Genomic DNA, 14,544 nt, shown 5'->3' on the forward strand with positions numbered 1-14,544 from the left:
TCTCTCCCTCCCTCCCGGCCGCGGAGCAGCATGGCGGAGCCCGGGCAGCGGCCGCGCGGCCGCCCGCCGCCCCTCTGAGCCCCGCTCGGGGGCCACCGGGCGCCCCAGACCCGACCCCCGCCCCCGCCGCGCCCGCCGCCGCACTTGTCCCGCCGCGCGCCTCCTGGAGCGCCGCGCACCCCTGGGACCCTTGAGCGCCCCGGGTCCCCAGCATAACCCCGGGTCCTCGCGCGCCCGCCGTCCCGGTACTGCTCCGGGAACACCGCGCACCCCTGGACCGCGACGCAGCTCCGGGACCTCCGCAGGTCCCGGGACCCCCGCGCGCTCTCACAGCCCCGGGGCTCGTCCAAGCGGGCGGCGCGCCCCGGTGAGGGGGCCCCGCCCCAGAGGATCCCCCTCTTACCGCAGACGGAGCCCCGCCCCAAAGGGACCCCCGGGTCCGGCAGGGACATTCAGCCACGCCCCAAAGGGCTCCCGGCATCCTGCGTCCGGAGCCCAGCGCTGCGGAGGAACCTCTGTGCCCAGCCGGGGGCTGCCTGCCCCGCTGAGGGGGCGCCGCCCGGGACGGTCCCCCGCGCCCCGCAGGCCCGGCAGGATGCACGCCGCCCTGGCAGGGCCGCTGCTCGCCGCCCTCCTGGCCACCGCCCGCGCCCGCCCGCAGCCCCCGGACGGAGGACAGTGCCGGCCGCCCGGATCGGTGAGCGAGCGCCCGCCCGGCCACTCTCCCGGCCGCCCGGCCACTCCAGCCCCGCGGGGACGATGGTTTGGGGGTCCTGCCTTCCGCACCCACCTCGGCCCACCCGCTCCACCTCTCCGCTCCGGGCGCTGCCTCGGGCGCCCTGCCCTGGCTTCTGCCGCCCGAGCTCCTGCCCCGTGCGGGGAACCGAGTTGGGGCGCTCCCTCGCCAGCTCCTTCTCCACCCGCTGACGCTCTCGGGCTCTCCTCGGACTTTCGGTCCCGCTTGGACCTTTCCTCTCTGTGCCCTTTTGGACTCCCGTCTTACTTTGATCCCGTCTTTACCCTTTGGTTCCTCTTTTCCCACTTCTGACACTGTTTCTGCTGTTCCTTGCCTTTCTCTTCTCTGCCCCTTCCTCTCGTTCACACGCTCAGACTCCTCGCAGGCTCCCCTCTTTCTCTTGACCCCCGCCGGTGACCTCAGGCAAACTTTCTCCATCTCTAGCCCAGGCCCCAGCACCCACGCTCCCAAGTGTCCGCGGTTTCACAAAAAGGCTGAAGATTCCAGAGGAGAGGGAAAGAAAGTGCCAGGACATGCTGGCCTAATATTTCTTTGGGGGTTGAGTAATTACTAGGTCTCCTAATTTTCCTTCCAAACGAAGGAATCCCTTGATTTCCCTCAGTCTCTCTCCCTCAAAGTGCCTTGAAAATAACCCTGGATTGGAGACCAGGGAGCAGGAAACCGTCTGTAGGGTTCTCACTGGCTTCCCGGTTAGTTGACCTTGGGCAAGGTGCACCTCCAGCGACCTGACTTGTGCGGAAACAGGGAGCTTGGCGCCAGGCAGAGCCTTCAGTGCTAGTCTCTCACCAGGATGCTGAGGTTTACATTTGTTGGCTGTTAGTAAAGTAAGGTACTATTCCCTTTTTCCACCCCGACAGATACTTTTCTTTTGTACTAGAATCAGGCAGAAAAATTTTATGAGTTGACCGAAAGCTTGCAGGTGGTTCCTGGCAGTGGACAGTCTAGGGGGAGTTCTAGGGTGGTTGGCAGTGGACAGTTCAGAGGATGTTCCTGGGTGGAAAATGACTTTGCCTGAGAGACATGAGAGACCTTTTTCATGTCCCTTCACGCTTGGACCTAAACTGGATTGGAGAAATGACCCATGTCTTTACGACCCTCCTTCATCTCTACACACACACACACACACACCCCCACACCCCTCTTCAGAGCCTAGGTGATGGCAGACAATTGGACTTGGAGCCCAGGTACACCTTTTAAGGGGAGGAGCCTGGAAAGCATGTACATTTCTTGGGACTAATTCTGTGGAATCTTTCCCTCCCAAACCAGGGCCTTGAGACTTTACTTAGCCTGCAGGTTTTAAAGCACTTTCTCATCTGTGGTTTCAGCTGGTGGAGCAGAGTGGCTGACACCCCAGACCTGCCCTCCAAAAAGAAAACTGCATCCGCCCTGCTGAATGGGGAAGTAGCTGTTTAAATAGGCTATTTTTAATAGGTGTTCTGCTTTCAAAGTGCTCTTGGCGTGTATCTTCTAATGGTTGGATTTAAAAGTTATATGACTTCCTCCCTTCTTGCCAGAGCAGGACTCTTGGTCCCCCTCTCCCCACCCTCCACATGAAACACCGCTGGTGAAGGTTTGGCTTGGCCAGGATTAAATATTCTCAGGTGGTGTGGCAGTCCTTGGCACTCACAGCTAGAGCCAATCATAACGAGAGCTTCCTTCACTGCCTTCACTCCCTCTGAGCCTGGCACTGCTCTCAGGGCTTATTTACATAGATTGTGTCTTTTCATTCTCCCAGCAATCTTTGAGGTGGCTGCTCTCAGCTCCCATTTTTACAGATGGGGAAACTGAGTCTGTGGGAAGTGAAACAGTGTGCTTAAGATCATAGAGTCAAGACAGGCCAAAGCCAGGATTTGAATGTGGGTCTCAGTTTCCAAAGCCCTTGCTCCTTCCCATGGCCCTAGGTTGGTCTCTGTCTTCTTATCCCCACCTCCACCTGCCCCCTCTGTTCTAACCTTTTGCTGGCTTCAGCCTGACTGCTTTCCTTCACCTCTCCTTCTGCAGCAGAGGGACCTGAACTCCTTCCTGTGGACTATTCGGCGCGACCCCCCGGCCTACCTGTTTGGTACCATCCACGTCCCCTACACCCGTGTCTGGGACTTCATCCCAGACAACTCCAAGGCAGCCTTCCAGGCCAGTGCCCGTGTCTACTTCGAGCTGGACCTGACCGACCCCTACACAATCTCGGCACTGGCCAGCTGCCAGCTGCTGCCGCATGGGGAGAACCTGCAGGACGTGCTGCCCCGCGAGCTCTACTGGCGTCTGAAGCGCCACCTGGACTACGTGAAGCTGATGATGCCGTCATGGATGACACCCGCGCAGCGGGGCAAGGGGCTCTACGCCGACTACCTATTCAACGCCATCGCGGGCAACTGGGAGCGCAAGAGGCCGGTGTGGGTGATGCTCATGGTGAACTCGCTCACGGAGACCGATGTTCGCTCCCGTGGCGTGCCAGTGCTTGACCTTTACCTAGCCCAGCAGGCTGAGAAGATGAAGAAGAGCACCGGAGCCGTGGAGCGCGTGGAGGAGCAATGCCATCCACTCAATGGGCTCAACTTCTCCCAGGTAAGCCCGGGGCGCCCGGGTCCCAGAGCCCAGCCGTTCCCATGTGCCTTCCTCCTCTTCTCAGATTGACTTCCTCCTGCTTCCAGATCCTGTTCTTCCCTTAAAAGGAGAGGATCTTTCGAGATGTGGGGCAGCTCTTGGGCTGCCTGTGTGGTGGTCTGAGGACAAACTGGTGTGTGCTGAACTTGGGGGTGAGAGTTCGGGTGTTTGCTTCTGTCTCAGTATGCCACCTGGCCGGGATGTGTACACTCCCCACCTGCTGTGCCCGCGCAAGCAGAAAGAATTTCCCTCGGAGCATCACAGTGATGAGAAGCAGAGAGGTGCTAGTTTGCGCCTGACTTTGCCTGAGGCCCTGGGGTCTCAAGAGCAGGAGGCTGTCCTGAGGCCATTGGGAGACATTGGGAGGATGCATCTAGGCAGCCGTTTGTGTGTGTGTGCGTACACGTGTACGGAGGACGCATAGAGGGAGATGTGCTTCCTGGGGTTGGGAAGCAGGAGAGGTGCGATGGACCTGGTGTCTGCTGACCCTGGCTTGCAAGTTGAGGTAAAGAGCTGCCAAATTTCCCAGGGGCCTCTACAAAGCTCCATGTGCCCCTCGGACTGCCTCCCTAGGCTAAGAGAAAGTCAGCAAGGATAGTTTAGGGGTTAATAATTTCAGAGAGAAGTGTTCACTTCAAGGTTGACAGTTCTGATTTCTGAACCTCAGGCATGGGGGCAGGGAGGAGGGCGGAGCTTACCCAGCAAAGTGTCGTTAAAAGCCCTGTCTCCGTGGGCAGAGGTCACTCACAACTCACTGGCCCCAAACTCAACTCTGAAGCCCTGGGAACAATGAGTTCACATCTGCGCCTTGAGACGGCCTGTCAATCCCAGAACGCTGAGTCAGGGGTTGGTGGCTCCTGCAAGCAGGACCCTAGACAGGGCCCCGGGCCCATGCCGCAAGTGAGGCATGGTCCCCAAGACATGCTTTCCCAGGAAGGAGCCAGCCCGGTAAATTGGCTGGACTAGAAGCTCTACCGTTGGAACCAGACCTGCTTGTGCTCCCGAGATGCTGCAAGCTCTTCACCAGGGAAACAGGAGCAGAAACTGATCCCCCTTCGGAGATTTCTGGCTTTTGTTTTTCCAGGGGAAATGCAATATTGTCCCCAGGGAGGTAAGAAGCCAGATTGATTTGCCGGCCAAATGAAAGACGGGTTTGTCGTTCTCCTGCTGGCTCTCCCATAATTGTGGAGTCCTTACCCAGAGGGCCCGGTGGCAGGAATATTGGGGCAGTTAGTCACGCCCCGCAGGGTTCTGACTACGCCTGACTCCTTCTCCGCGGGGAAAAATCCTGTGCATTCTCTGGCCCAGCGCTGATTCCTCTGAACGTACCGGCTCGCTCCCTCTGAAGTGACTTTTCCCTTGCCAGCCTCAGGAGCTGATATTATCTGCGTTAGGCTCCCCAGTGCTCACCGCCCATCTCATTTTGGAGACAGGTTTGTGGGAGGCCTCTCTGTTCAGAGGCCTCATGACTGGCCTCGATGTCTTTTTTTAGGCTGGGAAGGTGGGTGACCCACTGTCCCTCTCAACACCCTCTTTGTACCAACCACAGAGGAATCTGACCAGAGCCAAAGGGAGCACACAGACCCTCTGGTTAAACAGCCCCTGACTTGAATCTGTCTCTCTTAAAACAACAAAACTATCTTTCTTCGAGGTCTGGAAACACTGCTGTGCAACCAAAGGATGGCTCTGGTAGGTTGAAAACATTTGCTGGAAAGCATGCGAGGTTATGTTTTAGGAAAAGTTCCTGAGAGCCATTCATCGGCCAGCAAGAAGCCCGCTGACAGTCTCCAAAGCCCACGTTTGAAGATCAAACAGACTCAAATCTCTGGTTTCAAAAATGCACCCACCCCATCACCAGCCAGGGCCCACTCTTAAAATTGTTCTTGGGTCCAGCTCCCTGAGAGGGCTGCAGGAAGTAAGTCCTGAACAAAAGAAAACAGGATTCCTCTCGGTTCCCTAATCTGCACACCCTTCACCACCTGCCAGAGTGCCTGACCCTGCCAATTTGTCCTGTTATCATTTTGGAGCAAGGTGATGAAATCTCTCCTCCATACTCGTGGGCAGACATGGGCTAACTGGGAAGGGAGCGATTCCAGAGCCTGGGCAGATGGAGTTGTTAGGGATCCCCAACCCCAAAGTCAGAAATGCAACAACAGCCTTCTCAGTAAAATTGTATGCACGCGTGCACAGTTTGATATGAACATCTGTGATGCATTATTGTACTGAAATATCTGTTAAGTGCATCAGATTTTTATTTTTTCTTTCCTCCCAGCATTACTGTTATTGCAAAATATTTGGGGAGGGGGGAGCAATGAGAGAAGACGGTGAGGGTAAAAAAAAGCTTGAAAAGAGAGTGCGTTTTGTTAAGACCTGGGATTTTAGTTTTAATTTTAGTATTTCTCAAAATTCTTATATTTTCTTCTGTCAGAAATACCACATTTTCCCTAGCTAAATGGAGAAAGAAAGCTATACCAGCTAAAGGTAGGACTTATGTAAAAGTTTCTTCCGTCTTTGTACAGCATGAAAGATTAAGCTTCTTGGCCCTGGTCTCTAATTTTAATATGAACTGAGCGTACTGAACCCAACATCACTGTGTGTTTGCTATGTGACCTTGAGCAAGTCACTTCCCCTCTCTGGCCCTTGTTTTTCCCATCTGTGAAATGAGACACCAGGATTAGGTCATCATTCAAGCCACTCAACCCTGACATTCCATGGGACGATTTTAATCAACTCCATGTGCCGGGCACCCCGCAGGAGGCTCTGCACGCTTTTTCATCTTGTTGGAGTCTCACAACCCTATGACTTTCTTAGGTGGGCACTCCGAAAGCCTGGATGACTTGACCAAGGCCACATGGCTAATAAGGAACAGAGCCAGTCTGCCTGACTTAAGGGAAGGATGCAATCCCCATGCTGCCCTCCGTTGATTCCGTGGACGTCCTGTGTCTAGGTGGTTCGTGTCCTGCAGTTCTTCCTTCAGTACTTTCTTTGGTATCCTTCTTTCCTTTAGGGTAAGGGCTCAACAGTTTACTTCTTGGAGAATTTGTCCTTCTAGAGAAATTATTTCTTTTGGCTCTGTGGCTGGAGCGGGGATGGTAAAGGCAGCTCCTCTAAAGATTTCTCTAATGTGTTTACAGGCAGTAGTGGGTTGAGGGATGGGAGTCTAGCTTCTAGGTTTCGGTCCCAGCTCTGGCTCCAAAGCCAATGACTTGTGTATAACTCTGGCGTTCTTGTTTATCTCTTGAATGGAGCGGTAGTGACAAGCCTTTTTTTTTTTTTTTAACAACTGAGCTGGTTTTGTGAGGATGTGAACCAACACGACCTGTGGGGGGGTTGTCAGGAGGGTAAGAGACTACCTAGACATAGGGCTCGTGCTTGGAAAAGAGTCTGGGAGGCTTCAGGGCAAGGAAAGAAGGATGCATGGGAAGCATCATCTTCCCCTGTTGGCACCTTCTCCCAGCAGCCATGCCCACTGCCTGTGCTTTGCTGAACAAAGTAAAGCTGGAGTAATAGGAGGTGGTGGTAGCCCCTGCGCTCAGGGGCCTGGGGATGCCTGAGTCTCGAGTCTAGATCTTGTGACAATCTTGAGACCTGCCCATTTCAATCAGCTCTGCTGGCTGCCTCTGGGGATTGGTACCAGCTGTCACGAACGCAGTGGACTGATCAGGGGACCTCCTTCTCCCTCTAGGGGGCCTCAGTGGCCCCCACTCAGTACAGTGGAGGCACTGGATGAGGAGCCCTTTAAGTTATGTGGTTCTCCGAGGCAAGACGAAAAAACGAGGACACTGCCATTCTGAACTTGGCTGTGATTTAACTCACATGCCGACGCTGTTCATCCAGTGTGTGTGGCTTGGGCGTGGCTGCCAAGGGTGTCCAAGATGTTTGTAAAATTCTACAGCCTCCTCTCAGAGGAGTTAGAAAGCCCAAAGTTATCGTTTATTGAGCTGTGTCTCCATACAGGGTGCTATATTAGACCTTGTAATTACATCATCTCTAATCCTCCCAGAGATGTGACAAGGCCTGTCATTGTATCTCTTTTACAGACAATAAATTAAGGCTTAATAGGTTAAGTCATTCGGTTGTGATTATACAGCCAGGTCAGGCGGACTCAGGATTCAAGCATGAGTGTGTCTGATGCCAGAGTATGTTTTTCAAGATTCCGAGAGCTGATGAATTTTGTTTTTAACAGTCAGATGGCATTATCTGGTGATTTGTGTGTGTGTGTGTGTGTGTGCAGGGAGATCATCGTATCTTGCTAAAAAATAAAATATTAAAAAAATGTATTGAAAGAGATCATTGAAAAGTGCTGAAACTGATTTTCTCCCTGGCTTAGAAATTGGATCTGATTCTAAAATAGGGGTTCTTGCCTGGAGAATCCCATGGACAGAGGAGTCTGGCAGGCTACAGTCCATGGGATCGCAAGAGTTGGACATGACTTAGCGTGCTATCTTTCTTTGTTCTAAAGGCTTGCCCAGCTTTCCAAGGGACCAAGGTGAAGACAGGACTCCTAACACAGGCTAGGCAGCACAACTGAATAAAGAGTCTCCTTGGTTATAGTCAGAGGTCCTGGATCTATCTGAGGGAACAGCACATACTATGGGGTGCTTAATTAGGATTTAGAGAGAGACTGAATGGTCAGAAACAGCGATATGACCATCCCTGCTTCCCTTCCTTCGTCCAGCACTATGGAATGAATGACTGAAGAAAGATGGCACAAGCCACAGTGAAGAGCTCCCTCCTTGAACTTTAATAGTTCCTCACCATCCTACCGGAGAAGGCAATGGCACCCCACTCCAGTACTCTTGCCTGGAAAATCCCATGGACAGAGGAGCCTGGTAGGCTGCAGTCCATGAGGTCACTAAGAGTCGGACACGACTGCATGACTTCACTTTCACTTTTCCCTTTCATGCACTGGAGAAGGAAATGGCAACCCACTCCAGTGTTCTTGCCTGGAGAATCCCAGGGCCGGGGGAGCCTGGTGGGCTGCCATCTATGGGGTCACATGGAATCGGACACAACTGAAGTGACTTAGCAGCAGCAGCACCATCCTACAAGGACACAAAATGTGGAAATAATGAAGTGGGCAGCGGAGTACAAAATAGGCTCTGGCCCTACCCTCTTTCTACCTTGGCCATGACTTTTCGGCTTGTCCTGTCCCTCTCCGGGCCTAGATTGCCCGCTCTGTCCCGCCGCAGGTTCCAGGACCGGCCCGGTTCTGACTTCCGTGTGCCCTTCTGCAGTCCTTGTACTTTGGAGGGCCTGGGCCACCCTGAGATTTCCAGGCTGAATTCTCCACAGTTGGGAGGGCTGGCCAGCTTGTGTCTGGCGGGCTGCTGCCTATACCTAATCTACGCGTCCTGAAGCCTGCTGGTTCCAGTGGGTGACCTGCTGCTTCTTGCTTCCAGCCTGTCAAGCAGATGGAGCCCCAGCCCATCGTGGCGTGGTCTGGTATACAGCTGCCCAGTCTTGCAGCCTGCCCCTCCCCAGGACTCCTCCCTCACTGGCTCCCTCATTCGTTCAGCCAGAGCATCTTAGTGTCAGCCAGGATAGTACAGGGAGCAGACACTGGGGAGCAGCCTGGATTTTTCCCCTGGGGAGTTTACTGCCAAGCCAGGGGCGTTATCAGTGCTTTCTTCCTAACAGCCGAGGAAACCGAGGCACGGAGAGCCTGTGTGTTAGTCTCCCCTGTGTCCTGCCGGCACATCACACGGACAGCCTGTTCTTCCTTTCTCTCGCCATCATACATTCCCATCTCACGGAACCCACCTCTCACTTCCCATCCTCCAAGAACGGCTGTTCCTGAGTCCTACCCCCTCCCCCACCTTCTGGGCCTCCAATGGCAGCTACCGCAGCACTGACCTTTGGCCTCTCACGTCCATAGCACTTATCCCTATTTGTGGCTTCCTATCAGACCCGTGTGCCCTCCCCAGATGGAAAGGGTAAGACATTTCTCAAGACCAGCTGGGCACCCCTAAGGACCTGCAACCATGCTGAGCCGTCTTCTCCCCAGTGTCACCCGCAGAGTGAGAGCTTCGGGGTCAGTGTTGGCTCCGAGCACAGGCTGGCCTGGTCCACACCTGTAACTCCAGATCCTGGCCTGGGAGCAGGCTGCTTCTGCAGCCTGCCGCACCCGCTGTGGCTCCCGCCCCAGCCCTGTGGTCAGGAGCTGTTCAGCAAATGTCTGTCACATGGTGTGGAAGTCACCTGGAGGACCCCCGAGGCCTGACCCCTAGACATGTGTACTCTCAGTTTCTTTCTGTGCTCAGAGAGCTGTTTGCAAAGAGCCCCTGCCAGCACAGCAGGCTCTGTCCTTTTTTCTTTTTTCCCCTGACTTGGTTAATTTCAGACTTTAACATTTAATGTTATTAAGCTCAGAAGCAGACACGTAGGATGGCTCAGGTCCTTCCATCAAAGGAGAGTGAGGCCATAAAGCCAGAGGTGTGACCAAGATGTCATGAAATATTCTTGTCTCTGAATCAGAAGTTCACAGCATGAAGTCTTCCTGATTTACAGAATCTCTGAGCTGGGACTTGGAGACTCAGGGAATCTAAGAATGGTGAAATCTTAGAACATTAGCCTCAGAGGCATTTTTGGACTCGAAGAATCTTCACATCGTGAAATCCTAGCCCCTTAGCTTTGAAGACTTTTCAGCTCATACACACAGACTTCGAACATCTTAGAGTTGGAAGGGACCAGTTCTCAAGAATTCCAAGAAGTCCCATCCTCAAACACAGTGATCTCCTCCCCACAACTCAGCCTCCCGCCCTCCCCAGGCCAAAGAAAAGCCTGACTTTGTGACGGAGATAAAAATGGGAGCGTGCCTTTGTTAATAGTTCCCATTTGGACATCTCTCAAAGCCAGGAAGAGGTCGCCTGGTAATGCAGCTTTCTGAGGGAGGAAACTGAAGAATAGGACGAGCCTGCAGCCAGCCAGCCAGGCGGCCGTGTTTCTTTCCCCCTCGAGTTTGCTTCTAAATATTATCCACTTCACTCCCTTTTATCTCCCATCACTGGCTCTCTGTCCGCCCACTTAATCCACAGGCAGCCGGTGGCCCAGCCTTCAGCTCTGCTCAGCGGCTGCCAAGCCGTCTGGCCTAGCAGCTCCTCCAGGATCCGCAGGCTTTTAAATCTGCGCAGAATATCCGCTGGAACACAGAACGTTGCCCCAAGCTTGGAAATGCTGTTGCATGTGCTGGGCCCCCTCCCTCTGCAGGAATTTCCTTCTTTTCTCTTCTACTCCTGAATCCTCTGAGATCTCTAAGGCTCAGCTCCATGCTGTACTTCCTCCAGGAAGTCTTCCCAGAATGCTTCTAAATCTCACCTGCTTGGGAGGACTTGGTGCAAGGCTTTCTTTGATGACGCAGCCACATCTATTCTTTCCCTCCGTGAAATGTGTGATGGCATTTTATGATATTCTTTCACCACTTAGATATTTTACATTCTATTGTAATTATTACTGCGGCTGTCTCTTCTTTCCTCATCAACCCAGCTTCAAAACCTAGCCCAAAATATGCTCAAAGTTGATTACAAAATGAGACTGGATGTTTTCCAGTTCTGAAGTTGGGGTCCTGTGGTGTATACTGTGGTTGAGGTGTTGGCAGCTCTGGATGCTAACAGGAGGCTGCCTCTTGGCCTCTGGATTCACAGAAAGCCTCAGACTGCCCACCTGAGACATGGAAGCAGTTTAGTGCTATCGCTGGCCCATTGGTGAGGACTCTATGACACCCGCAGGTCACTGTTGAATTTCTCTATCTCTCCATCCTGGAATGCTTTGGTGTCTTCTCTTCCTCATGTGTTCCTTGCAAACAAAGGCCTCTTTTTTTTTTTTTTCCTCCTTTTCTCTATTCAGAGTTCATGTGAGCTTCTACAGGGTCACTACATCCCCCACTTTATTTTCACTTAAAAATGTTTAATTTTACCCGTACTTGCTACTTTGCCTGGGCTCCCGTGCTGCCGACCTGTTCTAGTCCTCTCTCCTTTCCTCTCTGTCACACAGTCCTTGATCAGGCCTCCATGCATTTGCTTATGCTCTTCCTCTACCTGAGAGCCCTTCCTGGTTTTTATGGTCTGGCTTTAAGGGTCCCCAAGGGCAGTCATTTGAAAAGCCTGGACCCTTCAAGCAAATGATTCCTTATAGTCAGACTTTCATCCGAGACGATGAAAGTCACCAGATTGGACTGTCCCCTTTCGGCTGATACTGCCTGATCATAACTCAGGCAGTCTGAGTTTATGTGCAATGATGTGATTGGCTTTCAGCGTTGTAAGTTTTTTTTTTCTTTTCATTTTTGATTTTTTTTTTTTTTTGAGGCTTACTTGACGACATTGTATTAGAGATTGAGAAAGAGTTAGTGCTCTGGTGACAGGCACTTGTCCCATCATGAGGATCCCACCTTCCTGACCTCTTTTAAACCTAATTCCCTCGTAAAGTCTCCATCTTCAAATACTATCATAGTGGAGGTTAGGACTTCAGCATATGGATGGAGTGGCACAAATCTGCAGTCCCTAATAGCGAGTGAGTTGTACCGGGGCCACTCTGCATGCTTGACTACCCTTGAAAAGAACCAGAAGGTCATCAGACTTGGTCCACACAGGTCAGGGCCCTGGAGATGTCTCTGGTGGTGGCCTCAGTCCTGTCCAGTCTCTTCAGGGCCACCTGCTGCTGGCCTGTGTTCCTCCCTTGATTAGGCAAGGTGACTTCTCTGGGGCAGGGGGACCTGTGGGTTTTTTCAGATCTGTCCCTAACCACTGTCCACCTCCTCTGTGCATGCTAAGTCACTTCAGTCATGTCTGATTCTTTGGGAACCCATGGACTCTAGCCCACCAGACTCCTCTGTCTGTGGGAATTCTCCAGGCAAGAATACTGGAGTGGGTTGCCATGCCCTTTATAGGGCATGTCCCTGTATATATATATATATTCCTGACCCTATATATATATTCCTTTTCTCCCCATCAGGTCAGGAAGAGCAGGGAAAAGCACTCAATTTTACCTCTCAGTGGCTCTTATCTTGTGAACCTGTTTCTTTGCATAAAGCTTCCTCTCTAGATTCCTCATTCCGAGGAACATCCTGGCCTGACTTAACCTCCAGAACCAAGAATTAGTCAGTATTCACCCAGCATAGCACAGACTCAGCTCAGAAGCCCCCTAGGATGCCTCCAGGTAGGGCCCAGGACAGGCCAGTGCTCTTTCAGGCAGGGCCTAAAACCATTGCAGTCATCAGGAATATAGGTCACCTAAGGCTAGTTACCTAACCTTCTTGGGTCTTAGTTTCCTATCTGTTAATTTCATCTGATTGCTATGAGGATTAACTTGATTATGAAGTGCCAGACACTCATGGTTATTGCATCTTTAAATTAGCATCATCATATAATTTTTCCAGAAATGTTTTTTAGTTCCCACTGTGTGCCAGATACTGGGATTTGTGCTGAGATACAAAAGTGAGCAAGAAGGACGAGGCTGCTCCCCAGTGATGCCTTCCAGGGTGGGGCTGGAGGGAGCAGAAGCACCTTACCCTGTGGGGGACGGTGGAGCGGGGAGCCGTAGGCAAAGAGAGGGGGGTTGGTCGTGGCAGGTAACGTGATGTGCTCTGGGAGCCGGCTTCCCACTCCTGCCCACCTCTGCTCCAGTCGGGGTCAGAGTGCGGTTGGCTTTGCTCAGACGAGATTCCACTGGTGAGATTCCACTAGCGAAGATGCACGTTTCCCAGAGGCGCTGCACACAGCCCCGCCTGCCCCTCGGTCAGCCCTGGCGACCGTACTGGAGACACGGCAAGCTGCGCCCACGTCCCCTGGCCAGCCCTGCCCTGGGAAGCCAAAGTGCACAGATAAAAGGCCAGCCCTTTTCCAGTTCCTCTTCTGTTTAAAGGACTTACCTGCTTCCTCCCTGTTAGAGTTCTGTTAAGTTTCCTGACCAGTTTTACCTCCTGGCAACTCAGTGCGCCTTCTAGGCTGTTTGTAATTTAAGCCTCCAGCCCCATTTGAAACTGCTTTTGAGAAAAGATGTGGGCAGAGAAAGCCTTTCAGATACCTCCCTGTATCATCTTTTTGCCCTAGTTCTCACGGTTTCCTTTCCTTGAACTGCTCTGCTTTGAGTTTGAGGAGAGACAAAAGCCTAATTGGTAATGATAATTCCAACCATTTGCATCGAGGTTTGCAGTTTCCACAGTCTTTCACATGCAATAACTCTAGCTCACAATTCCTCCCGACCCCCCAGACAAACACCTTGAAGGGGGCTGGACCAGTTTCCTGTCCCTACCCCCCATCTCCCCTATTCTGACTCCCAGTGGGCCCCCAGGAGAACTAGTTGGGTGGCTATAAATTCTCCAGGATTATGGGATATTTTTGAGCTCCAGACCCTCTGCTGGGGATGAGATGCAGTCTGAAGAACTATGTATGGGCTGTGGATGGGTGAACTGAGTCACTTTGGGACCTCAGTGGCAATAATTGGCAGGGTCACTGTTTTTGAGCTTGATTGTTTAGTTGACCCAGCACTATAGCCCCCATGCCAAGGCCTTTTGGTGGTCCTGCAGGTGACGTTTCTGTTATTCTGCTTCCATCAGTATCTCCATCTACCATCTCCATAAAACTTCCATGTAGTTTTATGGAGGGGGTGATGAGAACGGGATGCAGGATTCTTGACAGAGAACTTGCAGTTTCTACCGGACCTGGGCCCATGGAGATAGGAGTGGGAGAGGCCTTGCCTGGGGGAAGGAAACTGTTAGGCAGAAGTGAAGGTTTGCAAGGAAGGTCTTTCTACCCCTCCTTCCTTTGACTGTACTCTCTCCTTTTCCTCTCCAGCTCCCAAGACAGCCGTTGTTATTTAGTGCCTATTATGTGCTAGACCTCAGGTTTATTACAGTAAATTTCTAAAGTACTCCTGAAAGGTAAGTAGCATTTCCCCCATTTTAGGAGCTAAGACTAAGTACTTTGTGCAGAATGATGGAGTCAGGATTTAGATCCTTTGATACTTTAAGAAAAGGACTGGACTGAGCTGGAGTTAGAATTCCAGCTCCACCAACTCAGACTGGATGACTGAGGGTCTGTTTCTATATCTGAAAAGCTGGGGCTCATAATAGCATCCTCCTCCTGGTGTGTTGAGGAGTGAATGAGGTAATGCATATCCACCACAGAGCTGACCGCTGGCACGCCCTCAGAGGTAATGGATGTTAATTGTGGTGGTTTAAGTCATGGTCA

The 14,544-nt window shown here is 52.4% G+C and overlaps 1 protein-coding gene across 4 annotated transcripts in view; it reads left to right on the forward strand.

Moving 5' to 3' along the window:
• Positions 1-595: 595 nt before the first annotated feature.
• The window catches only part of TRABD2B (TraB domain containing 2B), a 217,937-nt gene continuing 203,988 nt past the window's right edge, over positions 596-14,544 (forward strand). For 2 of the 4 annotated variants that reach the window (XM_061121964.1, XM_061121965.1), the window contains exon 1: positions 1,987-3,319. In XM_061121964.1, coding sequence (XP_060977947.1) covers positions 2,612-3,319 — 708 coding nt within the window. In that variant the 5' untranslated portion in view covers positions 1,987-2,611. Of the gene's footprint in view, positions 698-1,982; positions 3,320-14,544 lie in introns of those variants that run through there. The other 2 variants (XM_061121966.1, XM_061121967.1) reach the window with 2 other exon arrangements.

The sequence above is a fragment of the Dama dama genome, chromosome 20, assembly GCF_033118175.1.
Source record: "Dama dama isolate Ldn47 chromosome 20, ASM3311817v1, whole genome shotgun sequence".
NCBI lineage: Eukaryota > Metazoa > Chordata > Mammalia > Artiodactyla > Cervidae > Dama > Dama dama.